Source organism: Phasianus colchicus, chromosome Z (assembly GCF_987193195.1).
Source record: "Phasianus colchicus chromosome Z, bPhaCol1.hap1.1, whole genome shotgun sequence".
NCBI lineage: Eukaryota > Metazoa > Chordata > Aves > Galliformes > Phasianidae > Phasianus > Phasianus colchicus.
The window spans coordinates 17,841,636-17,866,311 of record NC_143476.1 but is presented as its reverse complement, the minus strand read 5'-3'; the positions used below and the strand labels follow the sequence as shown (position 1 = coordinate 17,866,311).

The 24,676-nt window shown below is 33.5% G+C and overlaps 1 protein-coding gene across 1 annotated transcript in view; it reads right to left on the bottom strand.

Annotated features, from left to right (window-relative positions):
* The window catches only part of FBXL17 (F-box and leucine rich repeat protein 17), a 284,666-nt gene that overhangs the window by 87,520 nt on the left and 172,470 nt on the right, over positions 1-24,676 (bottom strand). Inside the window, exon 7 of the mRNA XM_031605035.2 lies at positions 8,862-8,938. Within this exon, the coding sequence (XP_031460895.2) occupies positions 8,862-8,938 (77 nt within the window). The remainder of the gene's footprint in view (positions 1-8,861; positions 8,939-24,676) is intronic.

Below are 24,676 nucleotides of genomic sequence, written 5' to 3'. Positions count from 1 at the left end.
AATAATCAAAATGATTCACAGACTCAGTAATCTGAGTAGCAGTGAGTATTCAACAAACATCCAAGAGAAGTTGCATAAACAGAAAGGCAATCCTACAACCACAAGATAATACTGTAGAAAGTTAGCTTCAGCAATTATGCTGTAACTTGTATATTACTTGCTATGAAGTTAAAACAACTGTTCTCATGTTTAAGCACTTGGTAATGAAACCTATGTTATGAAGGCAGCTTGAAAAAAACACTTAGGCAACACCGGAGGAGCACTCTAATTTTAAAGTGTAATCTGTTAAAATACATTTGAAAGAGCATTAAGAAGGGGTTCATAAAACCAACTCCTACAGTTTAGAAGAAATAAAGTGAAACTGCAACACAACACAGTGAATTTAAAATATAGTGGAAATAATTACTTGAATGATTACATATACTTGCAAAATTTTTATAGCGTAAGGGATCAAATGTAAAAAGATTCAATAAAATATTTTATTTTTGAATTTCTGATTTCCTCTCACTTACAAAACATGCAAGTGCTGTTTCTAGGTTTAGAATAATGATATTCCCCACTGAGGAATATAGGTTGTATAAAAACATTTTAAAATTGCTAATGTATGTTTTTTTTTTTGAAGGGGACTGGTAATTGCTTCTCAGCCAATTAAGTGGTCTAGGGGCAAATTTTACATCAATTCAAAAGTTAGATGAATAAATATAAAACCAGACTATAACAATGCAGTAATGAGAGTTAGTTTATTAGTATATGTCAGAAAATATTAAACATTTTAAACATTTAAATTAAATTATATTCTAACCAAGAAAGAAATACTCTCATTACATACATTTTGACAGCTATTTTTTTCAAATCCATCTACCACAGACTGAAAAAATTGAATGCTTTGTTGGAGTGTTACTATCCATTGCAGTGTGAAATTAACAGAAACCATGTGAAATGAAAGCCTAAGCAGAAACACAGAATGACAGCACTTTCTATAACAGTTTGTGGGCTTATAAAAATACACAAAAAATAATTACAAGGACCCCAATGATTATAATATGATCAAAACCGCATGGTTTAAAAGTAAAAATTCATTTGTCCTTTAAATTAGATGCAAACGATTTGTTATATCTAATAATTTCAAAACTGCTCTTGCCATTAAGCAGCTCTGTGAAGATGCACTTAACACACTGCTCCCAATGCAAAGAATAACATTATGAAGGAATAAAGCTTTATGCTATTTTCTAAAGGTCATGTAAAACAGGAAACTCAAATATTACAATAGAATAGTAGCTAGGTCCCGGGTTAAATGAAATTTCAGTATTATAATACAGTTTCCTAACAAAGTAAATATAGTAAATGAATAAAACAAGAGTCCTAGAATGTCTTTCTGGAAACATACACAGAGGTTGTAGCCGTTTCATTTTTTTTTTTTTTATGTCAGGAGTAAATTTTCTGCCTTGATTCTCATAAATAAGGTATATTTTGCCAAAGATTAACTGAAGCACCTCTCAAAGAGAGATAAAAAGTACAAAATTAAGGTTTCTATTACAGTTGGTAAAGCACTGCCAAGGCTGTCAGACAAAGAATCGAAATAACACCCCAAAACACCGTTACAGCTTCTTACAGAAGAAGCTGAATGAAATCAGCAGTACCTATGCATCTCCCCACATGACAAATCAAACCCAAAGTACAACACCTCTCTGCTTTTCACATTTAGAACAACCACCTGGGAACAAACTCTGCACAAATCATAGGCTTCTGCTCTGTGCATGTTGATGATTCAAAAGTGCATCTACATTCAGCTTCCTCCAACTGGCTATTATGCTACATTATTTCTAAGGGTACAGGTTAAGGGGTACAATTCATCATCCGGCATGACAAAAAACAGTTGAGAAGTTTGTCTCATCTCATAAAGAGAAAAACCTTTATTATCTACTGTCGGACAAAGGATTTGCAGCTATCTGCTATTTGAGGAACGTGCTGTTGCTGTAATTTATCTCACTGTATGGGTCATGAAGATGCACAGTGGTGTCTCAAATCAGCTTTTAAAGAAAACTGCATGGAATTTTCATGACATTGTGAATACTCCTAAAACTTACACAATAAAAAAGAAAAAAAAAAAGTTTTTTCGTACTTATGAATTAAATGGGTTTCTGAAAAGGACTTTTTTTTTTTTTTTTTTGCTTCAGTGATTACTTCTGACAAAGTTCTTATTTGACTTCATCCTAACAGTGATTCCTATTGAAAACTCCAGACAGGTGAGTAATGTTATCTCTTTTCTCCATGAACACTCTTAACAGATCTACAGATATCCTCCGATGGGCCCTATGCTCCAAATACACCTCTCTCTTTCCTCACAATAACAATGCTCTTTGTTTCAGTGTTAGCAGCATCCCTTGTGCACAAAAAGTTTTGTGAGTACATGCATATCTGCATATGAACAACTAGTCCAACCACCAGCTTCATTTACAACAATATAAAAAACTCTAGGAATGTAAAAAAAAACAAAAGCAAGTTGAAAAATGTTCTTATAAAAGCTATGCACTCTGTAATTTTTTCTTGTAGTTAAAAGGAAACATACAGAGGTTCTGACACACACGAAAAGACTCCAAATCTTCCCTGTGCACACTGTGCAATATGAATTGTAATGACCTAGAAAGAGGAAGGGATAGTAATACTCTGTATTGTTGTTTTGTTAAATTATGTAACAGTGTAACCACCTTCTATTGCCAGAATAAGCTTTCACTGATCCTTACAATAACTGCAGTTTAATAAAAGTATGAAGTAGGAGCTTCAGAATCCTGAAAGAATGTTAAGCAAAACAAAAACATTTTAATGTTTTCGTTAGAGATTTTGTTGAGGATGGAAGTAACGTTAATGCATACAATAGATCCTGTAACTTCCCTCCATTAATTCTCACTCTACTGCAGGTAAACTTGTAGCCTATTCACCCATTCACAGAAAAGGAAAAAAGAACCTCAACAATTGGCACAAAACATTAAAAATCCTGGTTATTTACTTCAGTGAGTTCAGATTCATGAGCATTTCAGTAACTTAACCAAAAGTAGAAACAAAACAATTCTGTGGAAAGAGAGAAAATTAAGATAATAAGGAATGAATACATCTATATCCTTTTCCCTTCATATACTAAATAAATAAATAAATAAATACTTTCATGAGCTATTAAACATAATTGGCATGCACATAACACATAACATACAAAATACTAAAGATGAAAAGGAAGGATGTGACCCTGAAAAGATTTTCTGCACATGTAACCAAAGGCATGAACATGCTCCTTGACAGCACAGCATTTGAATGCTTTGAGCCACTGAAAGACTATCAGACAGAAGAAACTATGCAAGAGATAGGAAAAACGAAGAAAGAAATCAGTTCTGAGAAAAAAAAAAAAAACAAACCAGGGAAAAAAGACAGGGAACTCAATATATCAGCAATTCAGAGCAATTGTGAAAGACGAAATGAAAGCTATATTTTTTAAATGATCTAAATTAAGCAAGAGATAGCATATCGTGTGCTGCGTGAAGAGGAACTTTTTTTTTTTTTTTAACTCAGAAAGGTATTTACTACCTGCCCCATTGTGTTTATCCATGTGTGCTGGGTTTATCCCACAAATAATGTATTTCTTTCTCTGCAACTTTATTCAAAATAAATATTATTTTAAAAACAGAATCAGACTCAAAGACAAAAATGAAAATTAAGAAAAGTACAGTTTTAAAGAGATCGAGCATTACTGAGAATTGATCATCCAAGTGAGAAACAGATTGAAACATTCTTTTGCAAGGAAATACCCAGAGTATGCTCATTCTTTATGATTTATGTGACAAATACTAAGTAGAGAAGAGAAAGCTCAAGAGACTCTCATTAGATATATCTATATAAGAATACAAACAGATTCTATATAGGGAGATCCAACCCTTTGAAAATTAAAATCTTTTATTTTAAAACAGAAAGCAAATGTAGTCAATACTATTAAAACACTGGAGTTCAACAGCATCTTGAAAAACTATTTTAACATTGTTAGCTGTATTTCACTTCTCAGAAAATAATTCCCTTTTTACAAAAGAATAACAAAAACAAAAGCAAAAAAAAAAAACCAACAGCAACAAAAAAAAAAAGCACAACTTCCAATTATATTCTATGTTGTGATAGTTGGACTTGACATGGTATAAACACTTATCCCTCCAGACATCTATTTTAAAATGCTTTTTCCTATCTATAAAATTTTAAAATAGAAAGAATATAATTCAATTAGATTTTGCTGAAACTCCTTTTTTTTTTTTCCTTTAGTTTCTGTTGTCTTTAGTTTCTTTCTCCTCAAAGAAAAAAATTTTTAAAAATCATGTCCTCAAATACAATAAATGTATCAGTAAATGTCAAAAATGGGCAACGTGAGAAAGAAATATTCACATCCTTAGAAAGCAAAACAACCAAATATCTAGAGAATTCTTTTTCAGTATTCATAGTCTTAAACGAATGTGTAGAATACCTTTCAATTTAGGCACTTGTGCCAAGCATTTCATCCAAAAAGCTCTGAGTAATTATGTAACAGCTAGAAATAAGTTAGGCAAAGTTCAGAACTACTGCTTAGTAGATGCTATACAAGACAGGTGAAAAGACAAATTGTCGTCATCCGCAGTTTACGGGACAGGAATTGTTATGAGGCAAACGTATTCCCCAAACTGCGTCAATTATATTTCTATTAGTGACAGTTTGGATATCTATTTTTTTTTCTGAGACTTTCTAAGTGATCTCTCACCACAGACATGTAGCAGGTACTGATTTGCAGGCACTTCCACTCTAACTTCGAAAAGCCATGGTTGATGCTGTTATCTTTTCCTGACCGGAAGCCTATGGTTTAAATTTTGCTTTAAATGATTTTCTGCATACACTGTCAAAAAATGACTAGTCCAACTATTTTGTAAAGTTAAACATTGGGCAATTCTTCTTCATCACTGGCAAGGATGCAGGTTCTTTTTTAGTTGCGCTTAGCATTATTCCAAGAGCAGACCCTTAGAACATCTAGTCTAGTTTCGTAGGCTAGCTTCTTTTCATCTTTGAATACAAAATCTCACTTTTGTGCTTCAGAGAGCATGGCAATCTGCACCCTCTGCCAACTTTATAAGTAATAATTTGCTTAAAACAAATTCCCAACACTAAGGATATCAATAAAACCCAGAATCAAGGCATAAAATTGAAAAGACAGTTACACAATTCTGTGTGTGCTTGCTGCCCTGGCTCACTGTTATACATCCTCACATCAGCCTAATTCATTTGACACATAGTCTCCCCACAGCTGAGAAATCCTAGCTTTCTTACTAGATCTTAGGAAAAGCTTAAATACAAAACCTCCTATGTTTAAGTAATGTTTAGTTTGTGACACAAATCAACAAAAGGCAGGAAATTCAAAGATAACACTGACACTCCATGCTTAATTCATGATTGTTTAACAAAAGAGCCAAATGATACGAGGAACTAATGTCACTCTCTCTGTGTTCTTGGGCAAACAGGTGTTTATCTTGGAGATTATACTAATTCAGCCTCTCTTGTCAGTCTATGTAAATGCTACTAATTATTTAGTGTTTAACAACAATATGTTGGATATAAAGAAAATTTAAACTCTCATTCAACAACTTAGCATGTTACATTCTAACAAAAATCTAATAAAAATGGATTTTTTTGAAATTATGCTGAGCAAGCATAAATTGAAAAAATCATCACCCTATAAAGTTCTCAGAAGATATCAAAATAATATAGTGCAAAATAGAGTAATATATTTATTTATTTTTATTCACGAATTGGTAACTTCTAGCATCCACTCATATTTCAAGTCTTCTTTGAACCCTCTTCTGCCTTTTTGTGTAATATAACCAAACATATCTCAGGGTAGCAAGTTGTCAGAGAAAGTAATGGTGCCTACTGCTATATTATCATTGGATAATCAGAGGATTTTAACTATCAGGTTTCAAAGTACATTTTGGTATTTTTTCTTTGAATACTAATTGCATATTAATTGCATATAAACATGTTATTTTGTTCACTACTTTACTGTTTAAAAATAATAATTAAAAAAATGAAATTATTGCAAATATGAAGGTCACATATCATAGTCTTTCCTAGAGTACATGAAATTAGATCACATGCACGTACCTGTACATTAAAAGCAGGGCAATATTTCCACTTTTTTCTTTTGTATAAAATTATTCTTATTATTTTTTCTGTAATTATCTTATTTCTTAAATACTTCTTAATATCGCAAGCGAATTTAAGTAGTATTGGAAATTACAAATATCACTTTTTATTTTCTCCAGTTCAACTGCTAAGCAACCATAAGTCAGCACCCGCAATAGCCGGGTGACCACTTTTGCATTACCAGCTGAACAGTTTCAAAGAGAGTTTTTGAAACCTTGCATCTGTATTTCATCAAGCTGCAAGGAACTAGCTCACCAGCCCTACGTATGTTTTAAAAACCCAGAGAAAATATCTACCGTAACAATTAAAAGTTGGTGTCAAGACTCTAATTTCCGAAGCAAAAACAAAAACATGATGCTTAATGTATCTTCACCAACAAAAGAAATGCATTCATAGACTTAGGAGTATTACGAACATCAAACAAAAGAACAAAGTCACATAGGCCCCCACTCAAGTCATGGTCTCACAGATCTCTGGACACAACTTACCCACTTCCTGAACAACTATGCCTGTGAAACTGCAAGTCTTTGTAAGACCAGCAGAGACCCAACTAAATGATCCCTCAAGAAGTCAGGCATACACTGTTTAGCTGATTTCATCTACTTGCCACAGATACAAAGAGGACATGAGGGTTTGAAAGGGCTCTGAGGAAAAGAATGGCTGCTCTTTTCATTTGTGGAAGGGGGGCAGCTTCTTTGATAAATGAAGTTCAACAACAAACTGAACTTAAAGCACAGTAAATGGTACTCATTAATCAAATTTTCACCTGCTATCACAATTTAATGTAAGGCAGGATTTTAACTTCCAGACAAAGCACAAAGATAAATCCTACTTCACTACACGGTTTATTTTGTGTTCTCAGATATCATGAGCAGATGAGTACAATCATCACGCTGGTGTGCTGAAGAGTATAATGATAATCAATTGGTCTTAAGAACCGTATAAGAATCAGTCAGCATCACAAATATTTTGCTGGATTGCCTACTGATCCTTACTAAAATTATCTAATTTTAGAGAAAAGTAAGACCTTGTCAACTGTCAACTAAAATTTTTTTCAGAATCCCAGTAACTGAATGTAATAATGCTGAATGACTGCAGAATCCAATACATCAGTGACAGGTAAGTATTAATACACAGAAGTCACCAGAAGCTCAGGTTTCATGAGTGGGGTTGCAATTCTCATCTAAATGTGACATATATTCTCAGCTTATTCATTCTGTGAAATGCACCTTCCACTTTTCACCTACCCCAGAACACTTCCTTTCTCTCCTCATTTTTTCGTAAGCAATTTTTTTGCTTCAGTTCCTCAGTGTGTGTTTTCCTACTCCGAGAAAAATCTTGTTTTTCTCTCACTAACTGCAGCCAATGAATGGTGAAATAATTCTGAGAATACCAACTCTCAAGTTGTGGATTCTATTCTTTCCACTAGAATAACTTTCACATGGGTGCCAAAGTCAGTAGGGACAGGAAGCAGAGCTAGTAGATCTATAGTACACAAAGAGACAGTTTCACTTAAAATATATCCAATACCTCTGACGTTATAGCAGTGAAAAGAAACATCTGCACTGTCCCCTTGAGTTCTATGGAGAGAATTCCCTTTCATGGAATTCCAGCAGATTATTGCCATTCACAGACTCACAAATTCACCGTGGCCAAGTAATAGATAGTCAAGAAAATCTACATTTTCAATTTTGACGGGATCTATTCTGCTCATGGAAGTATAAACAACTGCAGATAGAGAAAATGGTGGTTCTGGCCCACTCTCCCTCATGTTCAAGTCCTGAACTCTGCAGAGCAGTATACCCTTGAGCACCCATGCAAACTCCAGTAAAGTGCAAAATCTGAAGGGAGAAATAAAAGAATGAGTTTGTGACCACTGGAAAGGTAATTTATCACTTTGACATAGTAATTCTTTGTAAAAGCTATGGGGTAAAAAGTTAAAATGAAAAAGAGTGAATGAGAATCAAACAACTCACAACGAACAGCTTAAAGATGTAAAAATTTGTAAGTCTTACCAAAATTTTAATGTCTAAGTGGGAGCTCGACATTTGAGAATATGATTTTACTGCAGAAATAAATGTCTTAATTGAGAACAGTATGTTAATTGGAAAAAAAAAAACAACAAAAAAACAAACCAACTACCACACGACACAACAAAACACAGTACCCTCCGCAAGTATACTTCAATACTATTGAGTTTTCCTGTATTAAGTATGAATTATGTTTCTCTACCTGGTCTATTACCAGACAGAAAGCATACTTCCTAAAGTGCTTCTCTGTTTTCTTAATCATAAAAGCATTTTTAAGGGGATCATTTTGTTCATTAACATACATGGCCTACATGTATCATCGTTGCCTGAGTATCCTTTCACAACATCTTAAAATGCACACAACCTTTTCAATTCTCTCTCAAATGCTCTCCAGATTTCCAGGACAATTAAAAGGACACAAAACCAGACTACACAACAAATGCCAGTTCAAATAAGCAATACTTCACAGCACATACATATATAGTGACTTTCATATTTCTTAGCACAGATCTTTTCAAGCAAGTCAAATGTCCTATTTTTATGGGTATACATTTTGAAAATGTGCATTTATACATTTCCAACAGTTTTAATAGAGTTCCTATACAAACCTAGTGGAGCAAAAATGTTACATACCATAGTCTGTGATCTTACACGATACTAAATACAGTTCTTTCAGATTCTGGCCTTCTTTGGCAATCACCTCCACACACCTGGAATACATATAGAGTAAAATCACAGTTAAAGAACAATAGGCAATTTTTAAAAAGGAAGAGTTCAATCTATAACTGCAATATAGCGAACCTCAATTTCTTTATTCTGTAAATTATTCCACACAATTCCACATTGAAAATGCATATGGCAGCATGCAGGCACATAAATGAATAATACACTGGAGAAAAACATTATTTTACATTGAGTGATTGTATATCAGTATTCCCATAAGTTTTTCAACATGTGAATTGCTTGAATATATACAGAAAAATCCTTTGGAATATAATACATATGCTAATTTCCATTTATGTATTAACATGTAACTTTGGAAAGTTTGTCTTGCAAGATCTAAGCTTTGAGAGTTGTCTTCTAGAAAAAAAACTATAAATGCATTGTAATGGCAAAGAGAGACAAGAAAATGCTACTTTAAAATCATGTTTACATTTCCTCAGTGATTTCTGTAGGAGCCAATAGCCATTAGGACATTAAATACTACATATCATTGTTGTTCTATGGAGTACAAGTTACATGGAAGGTTAGGTGTTAGGAAGAATTTCTTCACAGAGAGTGTGATTTGGCTGTTCAGGGAAGTGGTGGAGGCCTGGGTGGTATTTAAGTGACATGTCAATGTGGTAATGAAAAATGTGATTTAATGAAGGAACTCGACAGGTCAGGCTAGTGGTTGGACTTGGTGATCTTGAAAGTCTTTTCCAACCCTACAGAAGTCGTATAGGTGAGAAGACAGCTCATTTGATTGCTTCATCACAACTATGACAAATTTTCAACGAAACATGAAAATTATTTGATTTCATATAAGAAAAAGAAAATAATTAAGGAAGAGAAACTGTAAGAATTCTTAAATTCTTATGAAATAGTATATAAAAAATAAACTTTCGATGAAGTTTATATCGAAGTGTTATAAGCACAACTGCTGTATTTATAAATGCATTCTTTACAGTGCATCACTCCAAACACCAATTCATAAAATACATTTTTAGTCCCATTAATATCAAATATGCCACTTGTTCATTAGATCAGCTAAGGTGATGATTAGGTTAGTCTCTACACAGAAATACTTTAAAAAGAGGATTTTATACCATAAATCATAAGAATTTCTTCTGATCTTGTTTCTCTGTTATCTGATCCTGATAAACCATTTAGTTTTCAGAGTGATTCAGTCACAATAATCTATTCCGACTCTTCAATCAACCCTCCTACTGTACACAAAATTAAATTACTTCCTTATTTTGGAAAAAGAAAAAGAAAAAAGAAAAAAAGGTCTTCCTGAACTTGTCATTAGTTTTTGCAAAATACACCTACAACCCCTAGGGCCCTTTTTATCTCCACTGCTATCTGTCTATCTGATATTACTGTTCATGCTGCCAATTTTAGATTTTAAAAGCAACCAATTAATTCTTAAAGATTACAAAATACAATTACTTAATCACAGCCCTTCAGACGTATTTGTCCTCTGCCTTCTTCCTTCTAAAATCTAGAAGTGAAAATGACTACTATTAATAAAATATAATGCTTCTGAAAGAGTACCCTAGTCACAGTTTCTTTATCATTAGCACATATTTTCAGAAGACCTCTGAAAATCTTGTGAACCAAGTATTTAGAAAATATTGGCAATGTTTGTGCTCAAAATCAGATCTTCTTAGTTTACAGTAAAACAGAAAAAAGTATTTGACACAGTCCATCCTGATCCAGAATAAAAACAGAATCAACCGTCAGATTCTTCACTCATTCAATACAGATTCTCTGCTGACAATTAGCAAACAGGACAATTATTTTTCTTTTAGAAGTTATGCCAAGACAATGGTTTTTAACAACTACAAAGTACACAGAAAACGTCTTTTGCTCCTGTAAGACATCATTTTGATAGAGACACTGGTCTTTGTTAACTGGCTTGTAGTGATTCCTTCTAACAGTGTTGGCTCTAAGCATTAGTTTTCTTTCAAATGGCTTGACTGTTTCAAACCCTGTTATTAGCTAAATATTAGAGTCTGGACTTAATACTGTTCATTTCTTCCTAAAAGGAAAAAAAAAAAAAAAATTAAAAACCACCAATCTTTCACAGTCTTTAGCTAGTCTCAACAAGCAGAAAAAATAAGCAAAAAAATGTAGCTTTGAGTATCTCACTTCTTGTAATTGTTTTAAAGACAATAAAATCACCTAATATCTAAAGCAATGAGGCAATGACATTTCTAGTTTGGAGATGAAATATATTTAATATAGCTTAAATATGGAATTTACAAATTTCTTTATCAATCTTTAATAATCTACATAAATTGTACTAAAAGTTTTAATTTCCCTTCCGTGGATCATCCATATGTACTTTAACTGACAGTACCAGAAGTGGCAATTTAAATCATCATTAGCCTCAACTCTGTAGAGGGTCACATACATAATTATTAGTAACAACTGATGCCTTTACAACATATGGAAAAATAAGAACAGTTTTATATATTATTTTTATCTTTTTAATCTTTGTTAAACATGACAGGAAAGAAAAAGGGTAAAAGAACAAAATGATATTAACCTTTTCCAGAAAGCAAGGATCACGTCATGATAATTCTGTTGTTATAATCCATCAAAATTATATCATATGATTGTCACATCTATCTTTTGAAGTACATATGTACATTTTGTTGAATTAGACAAATCTGAGGTGGCATGTGCATGTGCATGCTTTTTAAGAGTATAAATTTTAAAAATACTCATTTTCTTAATGTTTGCAAGATCGAATGTATTACCTAAACCAGAATAAAATTCCAGATAAAGAAAAAGTCTAATCTTAATACATCAGAATAATACTGATAAAAATAAGTAAAGTTACTTATTTAAAACAGTAGCAAATGAAGAAGTCATGGAAAAATAGACAAATGGAGCCCAGAAATGCTTGAAGACTAATCCCTGCCTGCCAGAGAGCTAACACGATGTAACTACTGTGTGCCAAGGCAGAGGGAAGAAGAAGCTTTTCCAGTCTCTTAACTGAAGGGGACTGAACAGATTTTTTTTCAGTTCATTAAATCAGTTTTAACTGAAAAAAAAAAAAAAAAAAAAGGACATAAAATATCAAGATTAAGTAAGTAATTTACAGGGAAACAGACATTTCTATTATATTTTTCCTCCAAATGTATTAAAATGCGAACATTCTTCCAGGAAGAAAAGCAATTTTTACACTCAAAATAAATTACTAGCAACGATCCAAGGGCTCATCAGCCAAGGGCTAGGGAAATAAGACTAAAACTTGAGTTGGAAAGCATGCAAGGATGAATATATACGAGTTGACCAAAACACAAATCTCCTCTTTTTAAATGAGTGTTACTTAGAACCATATAAGACATGAAAATACGAAAACATGAAATACTTTAGGAAGGAATTCCTAACTCATTTAAGCTGAAAATATTATCTAAGAAATTCTTATGATAAGTTTCTCCTGTATGCACTGAATATTTGATGAAGGCTGTTCTCTGATAGACTGATGTGCAATTCAGTTTTATTGCATCTGATGCTAAGAGTAAGAAATTAATATCACACACTATGCAAAAGTGGAATAGCAGAAACTGATTTCACAGAAAAAAATGTCGAACAGTATTTCAGAGGCCAAGCATGTAACTGAAAACACACACACCTAACGCTTCTTTAAACTAGAGCTACAAAACCGCAGATGTTTGTAGACAACTAGAACTCACTCACTCCTTTAATTTTGAGTGCACTGACACTGCAACACCCCAAAGTTCAATTTATATTCCCAGAATGAGAAAACTCTTACTGTAATAATTTCTTGCTGTTCGAAAAACCAAGTAAATTTCGAGCAGTAAATAGTATTGATACCATGTTGCTAAAATTCCAACAATTTATTTCAGGGACTAAACTTACAAAGTGGGTTAGAGAAACCATACAAATTTACACGCATTGCACGTAAATGAATACCAGACCACGCAGACTACATTCGTGAACAAACAGTTACAGGCATAAAACTCTTCTGTAAACAAGTCTCTTCTGCAAAAGCAACAAAACTGCATGACTGAGAAACTGACAAGTTTACTGATGACTTATAACTTAGGCCTATAAACTTGATGGCTCCCACATATGGGAATATTTGAATCAATCTGTACAACTGATTCAAAAAGTCAAGTTTTCTGACATTCCTTTTAGGCAAGAGCCTAAAAATGGAAAAAAAAATACGATCAAGAAGAAAAGGAATCACTCAGAAAGTACTGTTCTTTCTTGAGCCATCTGAGCCTTGCATTTTTTGACTTGCTTAAGGTTAATGAATTAAACTATGAAACTTCCACCTAAAAGATTCAAAAGATTTTTGAATCATGGTAAAATAATTGTCTCTTAAATAACACACAATGTTTATTTTTGGTCTGTTTTTAAAAACACTGGAAAATCATGTTTGTGACAACTGAAAGGAGCTAATGAGAAAACATGACTAGTATATTTGTTATGTAAGTGGCCCTGGGAGATCTTGTTATAGTTCAAGATGTTCTCCATCCCTGAGTGAAACTAATTAGAGTTGCCATACACTGGTTAAGAGATCACAACTTGTGGAAGTGATTTTCAATCACTGTACAAGCTTTTTTTTTTTAAACTTCTATAAAGAAGAAAAGGAAAAGTAACACTGGAGACATTAACACACTCCCTTGGTACGATTCAAAATGAACATCAGATTGTTTATATGGCTTCTTTGCATTTGATTGGCATAATTTCTCTCTAAGCAGAAAAGTGAACACTTCACTACTCTTCAAAGCATAACCACAACTGGGAACCAAAAGAGATCCAGCAAAGAACAAGAAAATAATATGTAACAGAAAATCAGAAATCTTTCACAAAGAAATAGACAGAATTTCTAAAATGACAGTATTTCAAAAGTTAAATTTGGATAGAGATGAGTAGCTGCATACAAAATAGTCATTGGTTTTGATAACCTAATTTCTATGGAAGGCAATAATTCAACAGAGTAACAAAAATCTCTTCCATAACAAAACAGACAAAGAAAATATATAAAAAACAAAAATCAAACAACAACAACAAAAAACATCACCAAGAAAACACACCTCAGAACAAAAAAGCAAGTACAGAATCTTAATGTATCGATGTAATCTTAGGCCTTCTACACTCCTAAGGAATAAATGGGAAGGCTAAAATAGTGAAAGAACAAATATATAACTGAGAGATGTATAAAAATTTGTAAACCCTTAAAAAGATAAATGTTGAACTTTACAGGCTGCTGACTACCTGGTCTTGGCTTGACATTTTCTTTTTTTTCAACTTATTTATGTCATGAACAACAGTTCAAAATGTATGCTTTCTAATACTTTACAAGAGAGAAAGGTGTGATTTTAACTTGTCTTTACTTCTTACACTGGCACAAAATTTTTACTGCCATGTGAATGTTTCAATTATACTCAAAATACGTATTTTTAAAGTATTCTTAATTTAAACATTAAGAACTGCATCTATAAGGAACTAATCACAGAGATAACAAAACTGTCTAAGACTTTCAATCAAAAGTACAAACTGAATTTTATAAGCACTTTTCATTTGGATCCAATTGCAAAGTGTCACTAGTTACACAAGTTAACAGTAATTATCTCAGGGCAGTCATTAAGCTCTGATTAGCAAACCCATATTCTTTAGAAAATCAATGCAATTTAAAAATTGATTTACCAAACAGTTTTGCTACTTGGAGCTCAAGAGAACAGATAAGCTTTTTTTTTTTTTTTCCACACTGAAATTCACAAGCTACAGAGGTAAGGGCAGACAAGTCCCACAGTGTCTGATTGCGCTCTATGCTACTCAGATGCAGACAAGCTCCAATCAGAATTATAAGACAAATTAATCAGCACTATGCTCCAGCTATTATGCTGTGCTCCAGCTATTATACCCTGTCTTTCACCAACAAATATCTATTTCCAAATATTTATTAGAAGTCTTATCTAAAATTAAATGCCTTTATAATTCCTGTTACCCTGACTGTATGTAAAGCCAGCAAGCAATTAAGCCAAGAAAGGAGAGATTTAGCAAATTATTTAATTCTGCTATCTGGCATTTACATGTAGTAGTATTTCAAGTGGCCTTTGGTTCCTTTCTGACTAGAAGAAACTAGACATCATAATGGACTTAACTGAAATAAACAACTATGAAAAATGATTTTATTCTAAATCCCTCGTGAATCTGATATCCCACAGGTAATCATGCAAGGGTCTAGGAGATAATTAAACGGCATCTTTTTTTTTCTGAAAAATATTAAAATATTTCGGAATTCAGATATCAGATGAAAAGACCCAGTTAATACAGAATTTCAAATAGTTTCTTAAAATGCATTCTGACATCTTGCCAACTGTTATGAACCAGAACTGTTAACTACAGGCAAGTCAATCCACATTTCTTAGCAGGAAGTTTTGTGTTACAAAAATAATGACCTTCCTTTTTCAAACATTTAAATTTTCTTTCTGCTAAAAACTGGTAAATACTGCAATTACAGGTACTTTATAGCTGGACTACTGTACTGTATTTGTGTAGTTATATGAAAATGAATTGGTTACATATATACAGCTTTTTCCCCAAGTACCAGGTAATGAAAACTGCAGCTTTTATTTCTATGCATATAAGCAAATCCTTGTGAACTCACACAAACTGCTTGATCTTGCACTGTTTCCTTTTTATTTACTTAAGTGCAACTGAAGTGTACCTATGAGATGTGCTGAGATTCAGATGCTGAATGTGTGTCTTTGCTGGATATTTAGTGACCAGTGACTGATGGTGCACATGGCAGCTCAGAAACAGGACACCACACTGCTGCTATTTCAGAGGAGCACAAATGAGAGGAGACATTCCAGAAGAAGGATGTGTAAATTATTACCATAACTCCTTTGGTACAAATCACACAGGGCCAACAACTGTAGCATTTCTTGCATGGAAAAACAGAGCTTTGAGCAAGGGTAGCCTTACATCTTCACGACCTGTTAGAGGTTATATTTACTTACTTCAAGCCTCAGATGGCTCTGGTCCTTGTGACACCTCATTAAAGTATAGCTTATAGAATCAAAGTATTCATGATCAGTTTCCTCAAAGAAAGCTTCCAAACTCAGCAGTGAAAATATGACATGGGAACTCTATCTCCCAAAAATGTTCCTTATTCTAGTTAGAATGTCTGGATAAACTTTATAACCCAAATAAAAACGCAGAAAAAAAAATCACCTGCTTTTTAGAAAATACTCGGTGTTCATACAACATAGTTTTAGACCTCAACAAGGACTGCACATTAAATTTATCAAATGGAATGTTACCATATTTACTGCTGGATTTCCAAACAACAGAATTCAGCATACATTTTAGGAGTTTTGCAAACAAGCTAATCTATCCTTCCAATTTCTTTTACATCACTTTGTTTATTCTTATTCACATATAACCATAACCACTGCCAAGTCTTTTGGAACACACTTTCTTAAACGACAGTGTAGATCACAATCAGTGAGTGACATTGACTAAGAAAGGACTTGAATTAAGTTTTGATGACGCTAAGAACACGGGAATATCTCTGTCTCAGTTTTGTCTTTTGAAAATGGAAATGAAAATTTACATTCAGTAAATCTAGTTTTTTGTTGTGTTATAAACACAGCAGTCAGTATCAGTAAAAGTTTAGTTTTGTGAATACATAAAAGCCCTTTATAAGTCTGATAAATATTCTGAATGGTATTCCTAGAATCAGTAGTACTGTTAAGAGTTAAATTTATATGAGATGAGCAAGTTTTACAGGGAGAGGTAATCTCTTTCATTAGACAGCATTAAAAGTAAAATCTTTTACAGCATAAGAGTAAGTTTTCTGGAAAATTCTCCCATCAAAATATCTGATTTTTCTTCCCCATCCTGAATGACATTCAAGCTTGTACAGATCTCTTGCTTCTATAAAATGAGGATAGAGCAGATGGAGACCCAAGATAACAAAATGGAAAAATATATGTAAATAAATGCAGTTATTGTCATAATTCATGTATATTTGGAAGTGATCTGAGGTCTGATCTCTTCATACTCTAAGAATTAAAGCAAGTCGGTAGACCTATTGCATTAATTTAATGCCCTAGATGTTACTAAAACTAACGAAAGAAAAAAAGCTCAACGCATTTTTGGACACACACTCTAAAGGAGACATTAAATAATGTAAGCAATAACTGAACTCTAAGCTCAGGCTAACTAAGGTCCACTGGGTAAACGTCACAGCAAAGCTTGTGCATGAAATTAGGTCTATTACATGCATCGTGCACTACCAGAAATTTTCTAATGTACAGTTTTTAGCTGAGACAAAAAACTCCATGTCTCCTAAAATCCTAAGAACTGTGACTTGCCATGAAATACTTTGAAATGCTAGATACATCTTGATAAGAATGCCAAAGTCCTTAGAAACTTTACTTTAACCCAGAGAGAAGGCACTGAGATTGCAGTGCAATGACTTTTACTGAAAAAAAAAAAAAATAATGCTTGAAGGCAAATTCCAGAACTTCTTCATTAAATGATTATGCATTCCTTTCCACAGAGCTGCGTGGCTAGCATTTCTATTACTGGCACACTGCTTGGAGAAAGTGGAAAGAAAAAACTTGATGGTACTTTCTATGTTTAGTATTAAGCAAAATATCCTTCTTTCAGCTCAGGTAAGACACTAGGAGTCATATTTATTTGAAACTTAGAGAATACCATTTCTTTCCATATGTTAAAATCTTAACAGATTGTCAATTCTAAGTATGGATTTTTAATACCATCTAATAATGTATGATCTTCACGTAATAGTATTCATGGAATAACTTCTAATGCAATCTTACTGGAAAATGATCTGGCTAGACAGGGCATTAGAGTATGCTGTGCCCTTTTAAACTAGTGACAAGACATGGCAATTTTCAGTACTTGGATAATTTCTAACTGAGTAACTGCAAGCACAATGAAACAAGGAAGACAGATGTTTGTATTTCTGATTTAAAGCATCACCTCAAATATTTTCAGTGCCACCTGTCTTAGGATCTCCTGAGTCTTGTTCAAATGGTTCTAATTTTGTTAGGGAACTGAGCATGCTCATATATTTGGTGTATCACTTCACTGTTTATATTTGCTATGTAAGAAATATACTCTTAGTGTTACTTGCATGTACTTGCACTTGCAGACAACGTCTCAGTGACTATCCAAAACATGAAGTTAAAATGTATTAAACTGCCACGTGAAACAAGGTTAAAAAAAAAACAATTTTAAGAACAACTGGAAATCTATGGATTTGATAAATTTGTCCTCCTAATCTACTGGAGGAGTTAACAAATCATCATCTTCTAGCTACATTTCTCTGTTCATTCATCTAAACATCCTAAATCTTGTCAAAGTTTAGACGGTTTTCCAGCAAGCCTCAGCTAACTTTGAACTGAAACAGAAAAGAAAAAGTTATCTAATTCCGTAATATCATCTTTGCTTTGACACTGGTTATTAGATTCTGTTACAATACAAGGAGAAAAAGCTTAAAATGATTTCTTAATTTGATCCAACTGGACCCACAAGGGTGCAACTGTCGAAACCATTTCAAATTTCACAGTCAATTAAAATATAACGTTAGAAAAAGCCAACTGAATTTCTGTGGGTTGTATTTTTGCTTCTCCAGAGAACTCCAGCAAGAATTATGTCATGTATTCATATATCACTATATGTAAATATAATTCCTTAGAAGGCTTAATAAACCACTATCAACAAAATATTTTTTAAAAAATATGAAATTACTTAACTGTAGACCTGTCTTTCCCTACTTTCCTCCAATAATATATTTAAATTAGGGCTAATACAAGCCTCAACTCATTCACAACTTTAAATATATCTTTTCATTCTAAATATCTTGTATTAAAGTAATAAATGTTGCTAGTGGTTGAAGCTTTCCAAGGAAAGCACAATGTTATTATATTAATCTTAGCTCCAAACTTTGTCAGTCACTTAAACCAGGTCAAACTGAGTTGGAATTGCCAGTATCTGTGTAAGTCATTTCTGTGTAAAAGTAATACAGGCACATTTCTTCACTCACCAGGGAAGATGGGGGAGAAAGCAAAGCAGTTAGTGTATGCACTTGATAGGAACAGTGGGAAGCAGGAAAATATTACATATTTTCCATATGTGCAACTCTGAGAAATCACAGAAGGCAAAAGTTGGCTTTCCACTTTCATTTCCAGGCAGCTAAGTAACCCAGACAGCAGAAGCATGCTGATGGTCAGCTGGCGCAAGCAATATGCCCACTATTCACAACATTTTGGCTTATTAAGAAATTAATTCGAAGCAGGAACTGTTTGTCAAAATAATTCTGACATAAACCATGTTCAGAATTTCTGTGGCTGCCACCGCTTTTATTTTACATTATTAGAAAACATGCAAGAAGGAATCTCTTAAATAATAAGCACACGGTACTTCAAGTGTAAATACAGTTAGAGGACATCATGCTTTCTGTAGCACTCACTGTGTACTAAGATATTCATAGGTTAGGCTGATAAACATAATTGGAAAAGATTGCATTCTCACTCTCTTAGTTCTGATTCAATTACTGGTGTACGAGGTTCACATGGAAGCCTCAAGTAAATCACAGGTTATTGGCAGAACACATCAAGGAGTCTGTTACTCATTGCTAGACATAGTATAGCAGCATATTACAAATTCAGATTATTATCTAGATAAATACGTCCTTTATATTCTTAGTAGACTACCTGTTCCTATAACAAACGCGGGTAAACATGAGTTTCTCCTTGTCCGTAGATCTGTAAGTTCCACACGAGGCCTGAAAATTTGTTTTTGGAGTGAACAACTGTAGTCCCATCATATAGCGAATGCAAAAAGAACAGGCAATGTCCTCACATTGGTTTGAAAGATGTGCTAATATATGTTGCTCAAATTTCAATTTGCAGATGGCACTTGCTAATTTCAACATCGAGTACATAAAGTAAGTCTGGTTTAGAGAGAATGATCCTTCGCTAGAAAGCAAAATCACAGTTTTCCATAAATCATGAATGAAAAACATTTTGCCATGGCAAGTAGTTTTGAATGTGTAACTCCAGACAGAGTGATGTGGCCAGAAACAGTATGAAGTGTTCAAACTTGCTGGATGTCAAGCTTAACTACCCCTGCCACTTCAAATTCTGAACAAGATCTTCAAATATTTCCATTAATAATTAGCGTCACATGTACTCATGAAGATGCATTTTAGTTAATGTTATACTGTTGGGCACACCAGGAACCATACAGACTCAAGCTACTGCTTGGGACCGTGAGCAAAATTTATTAGCATTATTTAACTGATCAAAAATAAGATTTCACATTTTCTTAAAACCAAACCAAACCAAAACAAATCAAATCAACTAACAAATTGTGCTAAAAAAGCTTTTCATATTCACGTAGCCAGTTGTTGCATAATGGTACTTATGAATTCTGAAGTCAGGCAATTCCATTAATATAAGGAATCCTAATGCCTTTTTTGATTTAAGTGACTTCAGGCTTAATTCTAGATTTAGAATTAATCCATTATTATGTGGAATCCTAATGCCTTTTTTGATTTAAATGACCTTGAGTTTAATTCTAGACTTAGAAGAGAGCTCTCTCATTACTTCCTTCTTGTATCCGTATGAATTCTTCTTTAAGTATGTGGCCACACTTTTTGTTTGGCATCTCTGCTAGATTTGAGAAAATAAGGACAGTAGCTCTGCTTCTTTCTTTTGTAAAAACAAAGAGGTTCATCAGAACAGTAAGTAGATCTCAAATGCCTTATGCTCACATGATCTCTCTCTTTTATTGATTTTAATATGATCGCCCCCGGTAGTTTGACTTGTGTAGCTGCAGCAGAATTAATCGAACTCTAAAACTGGAAGGCCTCAGAAGAGGCCCTTTGTTGAAATTTTGATGAAGGTGTGAATACCTTCAAGCTGTCACCATCCCCTCTAATGAATAAAACTGAATAAAATTCACCTACCCTGTGACAGGGGTTAGGATGCTGATGAGACTTAAGCTAGACGAATTAAATAATTTTTCCAACAGGTGAAATAGTTAAAGACCAAGAAGAGTACAGGTTCCATGTCAAGTAACATTATATCCCTCAATAAGACAGTAAATTCCTATCAGAGACCCAAACAGACTAACAAGAGTCTGTAACTCGAGAAAGCCATGTTTTTGCAGGTTCCACTGTAATATATGTTTAAATATATGTTAAAAGGGTGGTGACCAACTGACAGAAAAACAGTTTGTGTCTCTGTACCTTCTAATAAGTAATTCAGCAGTCACTGCTAAATGTATTTTACTTCTCTTTAAAATAGTTCTTGATGTATTTGTTTCTCATATATACATTTCTTAGATATCTGAATCTTCGAAGCTACAATTCTCTAAAACTTCCAGAACCACAAATAGTTCAGAATGTGACCACTGGCTAATGCACTTTTCTAGATTCCTGATTTCAGCTTGTATTTTTATTTAAAAAATACATTGAGTATGCTCAAAGACATACTCAATGTTAAGAACCCTGTAAGGAAAAAGAAGGAAAAGATCTCTGAATTATATTTTACTCGAACGACAGATGAGGGTTACCTTGCTTTGATTCCGTTTTAGGTATTTTTGCAAACATTACAGAGTAAATTACTATCAAAGATGACTTAAGACTCCTGAACTGTATATTTAAAAGGAGTCCTACACAATTTACCATTTAAGTAAGTAATTATCAAACACCATTTTAGAAATGTGAGGATTATGACATAATTTCACCCCTTACTATTAGCCCTCAAAAAGCACTGCAACCCTGTATGTGTTAAACATATACATAAAGTTAATGGAAGCCACTAGAATGATGTTATTTTTTTCCTAAGGATAAAAGCCACTGGTATGAATATAAACTTTATCATGTCAGGGATGGATAAGGTCACAGTCACATTCTTACTGCTATAAATTCTAAGAGCTGCAACTATTATACAAGTTGACAAGAAATGATTTCTGGAGAACTCCTTTTAGCATTCATCAGAAATAATTCATTTCAAAAGTATACTCCTTCCAGTCACTTTGACTATGACACTCTATAGAGTTTTATAATTATTGGAGACAGTGTGAATCTTCTATCCATAGGTTTCCTTGATTCCAAATCCAGACAATTGACAAATATTAGTATATAGTGTCTTAAAAAGGATGGCTCCTCTTTTAAAATGAATTTTAATCAATCACAGTTTGGATATAAACAACTGCTACTTATGGTTTTCTGTGAAATGGATAGACTGTTCTTACTGTAATACGCTGTTACAATTTTACATCCCGATGCAAGAAGCTGAAATCTTAGTAATCATACACAAGTGAGAGATGGAATCTCTGGTACCTCCTTAGCTAAATCCGAACTTGAAGAGCACTCTGACCTTTAATTACATTACTAGTGCTGGAATAAAGGAACAGCTGCAATTCTTGCCCAGCGTAAGTATCATCAACCGCTGATTCATTATCCTGAACCATTTTCACTCTCCTTCAATATAAGGAATTATTAAACTGAAGTTTGCTCCTGAACAGAATACCACAGCAATTTAAAAAATCTCAAATCTTGGTTTCTTGTGTCTTTCTCCTGTAGGCGTCTATAGGCAATGGAATTCCCTCTCAGTCAGTTTGTTTTTGCCAGTGGCAACTTGATGATTTCTAAAATGTCTCCGTTTGTAAGCATGGCTTGTCTTTGTGAGAAATGCTTGGACACTGGAAAACTTTGCCTTCACTGCCACCCTCTGGGCTCCAAAATAAGACTAAGAACTGTGGCACAAGTATTGCAGGATGCCTTGACACACAGCATCTTGTACACATTTATTAACATTAGAAGTATCTGGTTATGTAACATCTGTTTCCCCTAGAAAGATCTCTGCCAAAATGATTTTACAGGTTATCAGCTAGATTGCAGTAGAAGTTTAAAACAAAAAACAGAATTATTTTAATCCCAGAAATGAAAATGAACCTATGCTACCATATAAATTTTTGTAACTAGTTTGTGACTGCTAAGAGGCTGTCACTGATATTCCTGCTTCAGCTCAAAATATAAAAAACTCACAGATGAGCTGAACTACTTAATTTCTACATTTCTATTTTAAATACTACATTTCTATTATATTTAGTAGTCTGGTTTAAATGTCATAGGTCTCATACTAAATGTCTTCCTATAATACTTTTTGTCAAACTGCTAAGAAGCTTAACTGTTGTGGGTTTGTGTTTTTCTTTTTAAATTAAAAAAAAAGAAGCAGCAGCAGCAGTAGCAAAAAGGCTTATAAACCCTCGCACTATAATAGAGGAATAGGTCCTGATGAGTGCAACAACATTGTGTTCGTTGCTTCTGTTATTTTACATGATGCATTCTGTAGCACATTTCCTGAGAATGATGAAAACCATTAAATCACTGTACAGAGGTGGCTATAGTTTCAAATGGCTAGTAAAGGCTGGCAGCTACACTGAGAAGTCAGAATGACTTTCTCTTCACTTTCTTTACAGTCTGCCTCCAGTGTCCACTTTTCAGACTTTTTCAAACGTTTTCTCAGCGTTAGTCATAATTGTTCTTACCCAGACTAACACTGTTTAACATCTGTGACAAGTTAATGGTTCAAGTCAGATTTGAGAGTTACTAGGGGTGACAACAGTGACATTTGTCAAATACAATGAAAGAATTTTCAGATTAAGTCTGTAGAATGGGAGGATTTCATTTCCTACACGGTTTGAAAAACTTTAACCTGGAAGGTCTGGAATTTATTCCTGCATTCCCTTAAAGAAATGCTCAGAAAACAGGTGATGTTCATTGCATTTGCTGCTACTGCAATAAACTAAAAATTAAAGCTTTTGAAAAATTTCTGGAATTGTTGAAGTCAAGAAAAAAGAAAAGGTCTGTGCAAACACCTCTGACCTTTAAAGTCTGTTTTTTTCCCCCCCTGTACTTGTATAAAACACAGGATGAAAAAAAAGGAAGAAAAAGAATATACTCCCCAGGTTAATATATAGCACTCTTCTAAATTTTGTTTATGTCTCACATAAAATAACTCAGATATGACCTCAGTGATTTGTGTAAAACAGCAAAAGTTCAGTCATTCAAATAATTCTTCATAGGCCTCTCTACCCATCAAGATCAAATAAGACAGAAGTGGCTACTAATCTTTAAAAGCACTCAGCTAAGGGTCAAAGTCACATAGAGGTTGTCGTTAAACTGTTCTCAAGGATTCTCAAATATTTCAACAGTGGTCTTTAAAGACAGTAACAGCAATGTAATTAAGAACTTATTATCATACTTCGTAATCCTCTGTAAACTTACAGTCAAGAGCCAGCATCTGAAAGAAATAAAATCAGCAGATGAAAAAACATGATTTGACTTTCTCATTCACAGAAAAGGAAAAGGAGTGGGAGGAAAGGATATAACCCATGAAGAGCTTCCAAAACTGCAGAGGTAAATTACACACTGTAGTACATTAACTCATTGTTGAGGAAAAAAAATTACTAAAGTCATCAGGAAAAAAAAAAAAAAGAAAGAAAATAGAAGAGCTAGTGAATGTTTTATGTGGAAAATGGAGTTCCCTGGATTGAAAAGCATTTGAAGAAACTCATGTCTAAAAAAACCTTTTGAAAATAGTATTATTAAAAATCAAAGAAAAAAATTAGACTATTTGACATGTGTTGAATTAACAACCCAGATCTGAATAATGTATTGGTTCAATGACATAAAGGTATACTGAGTG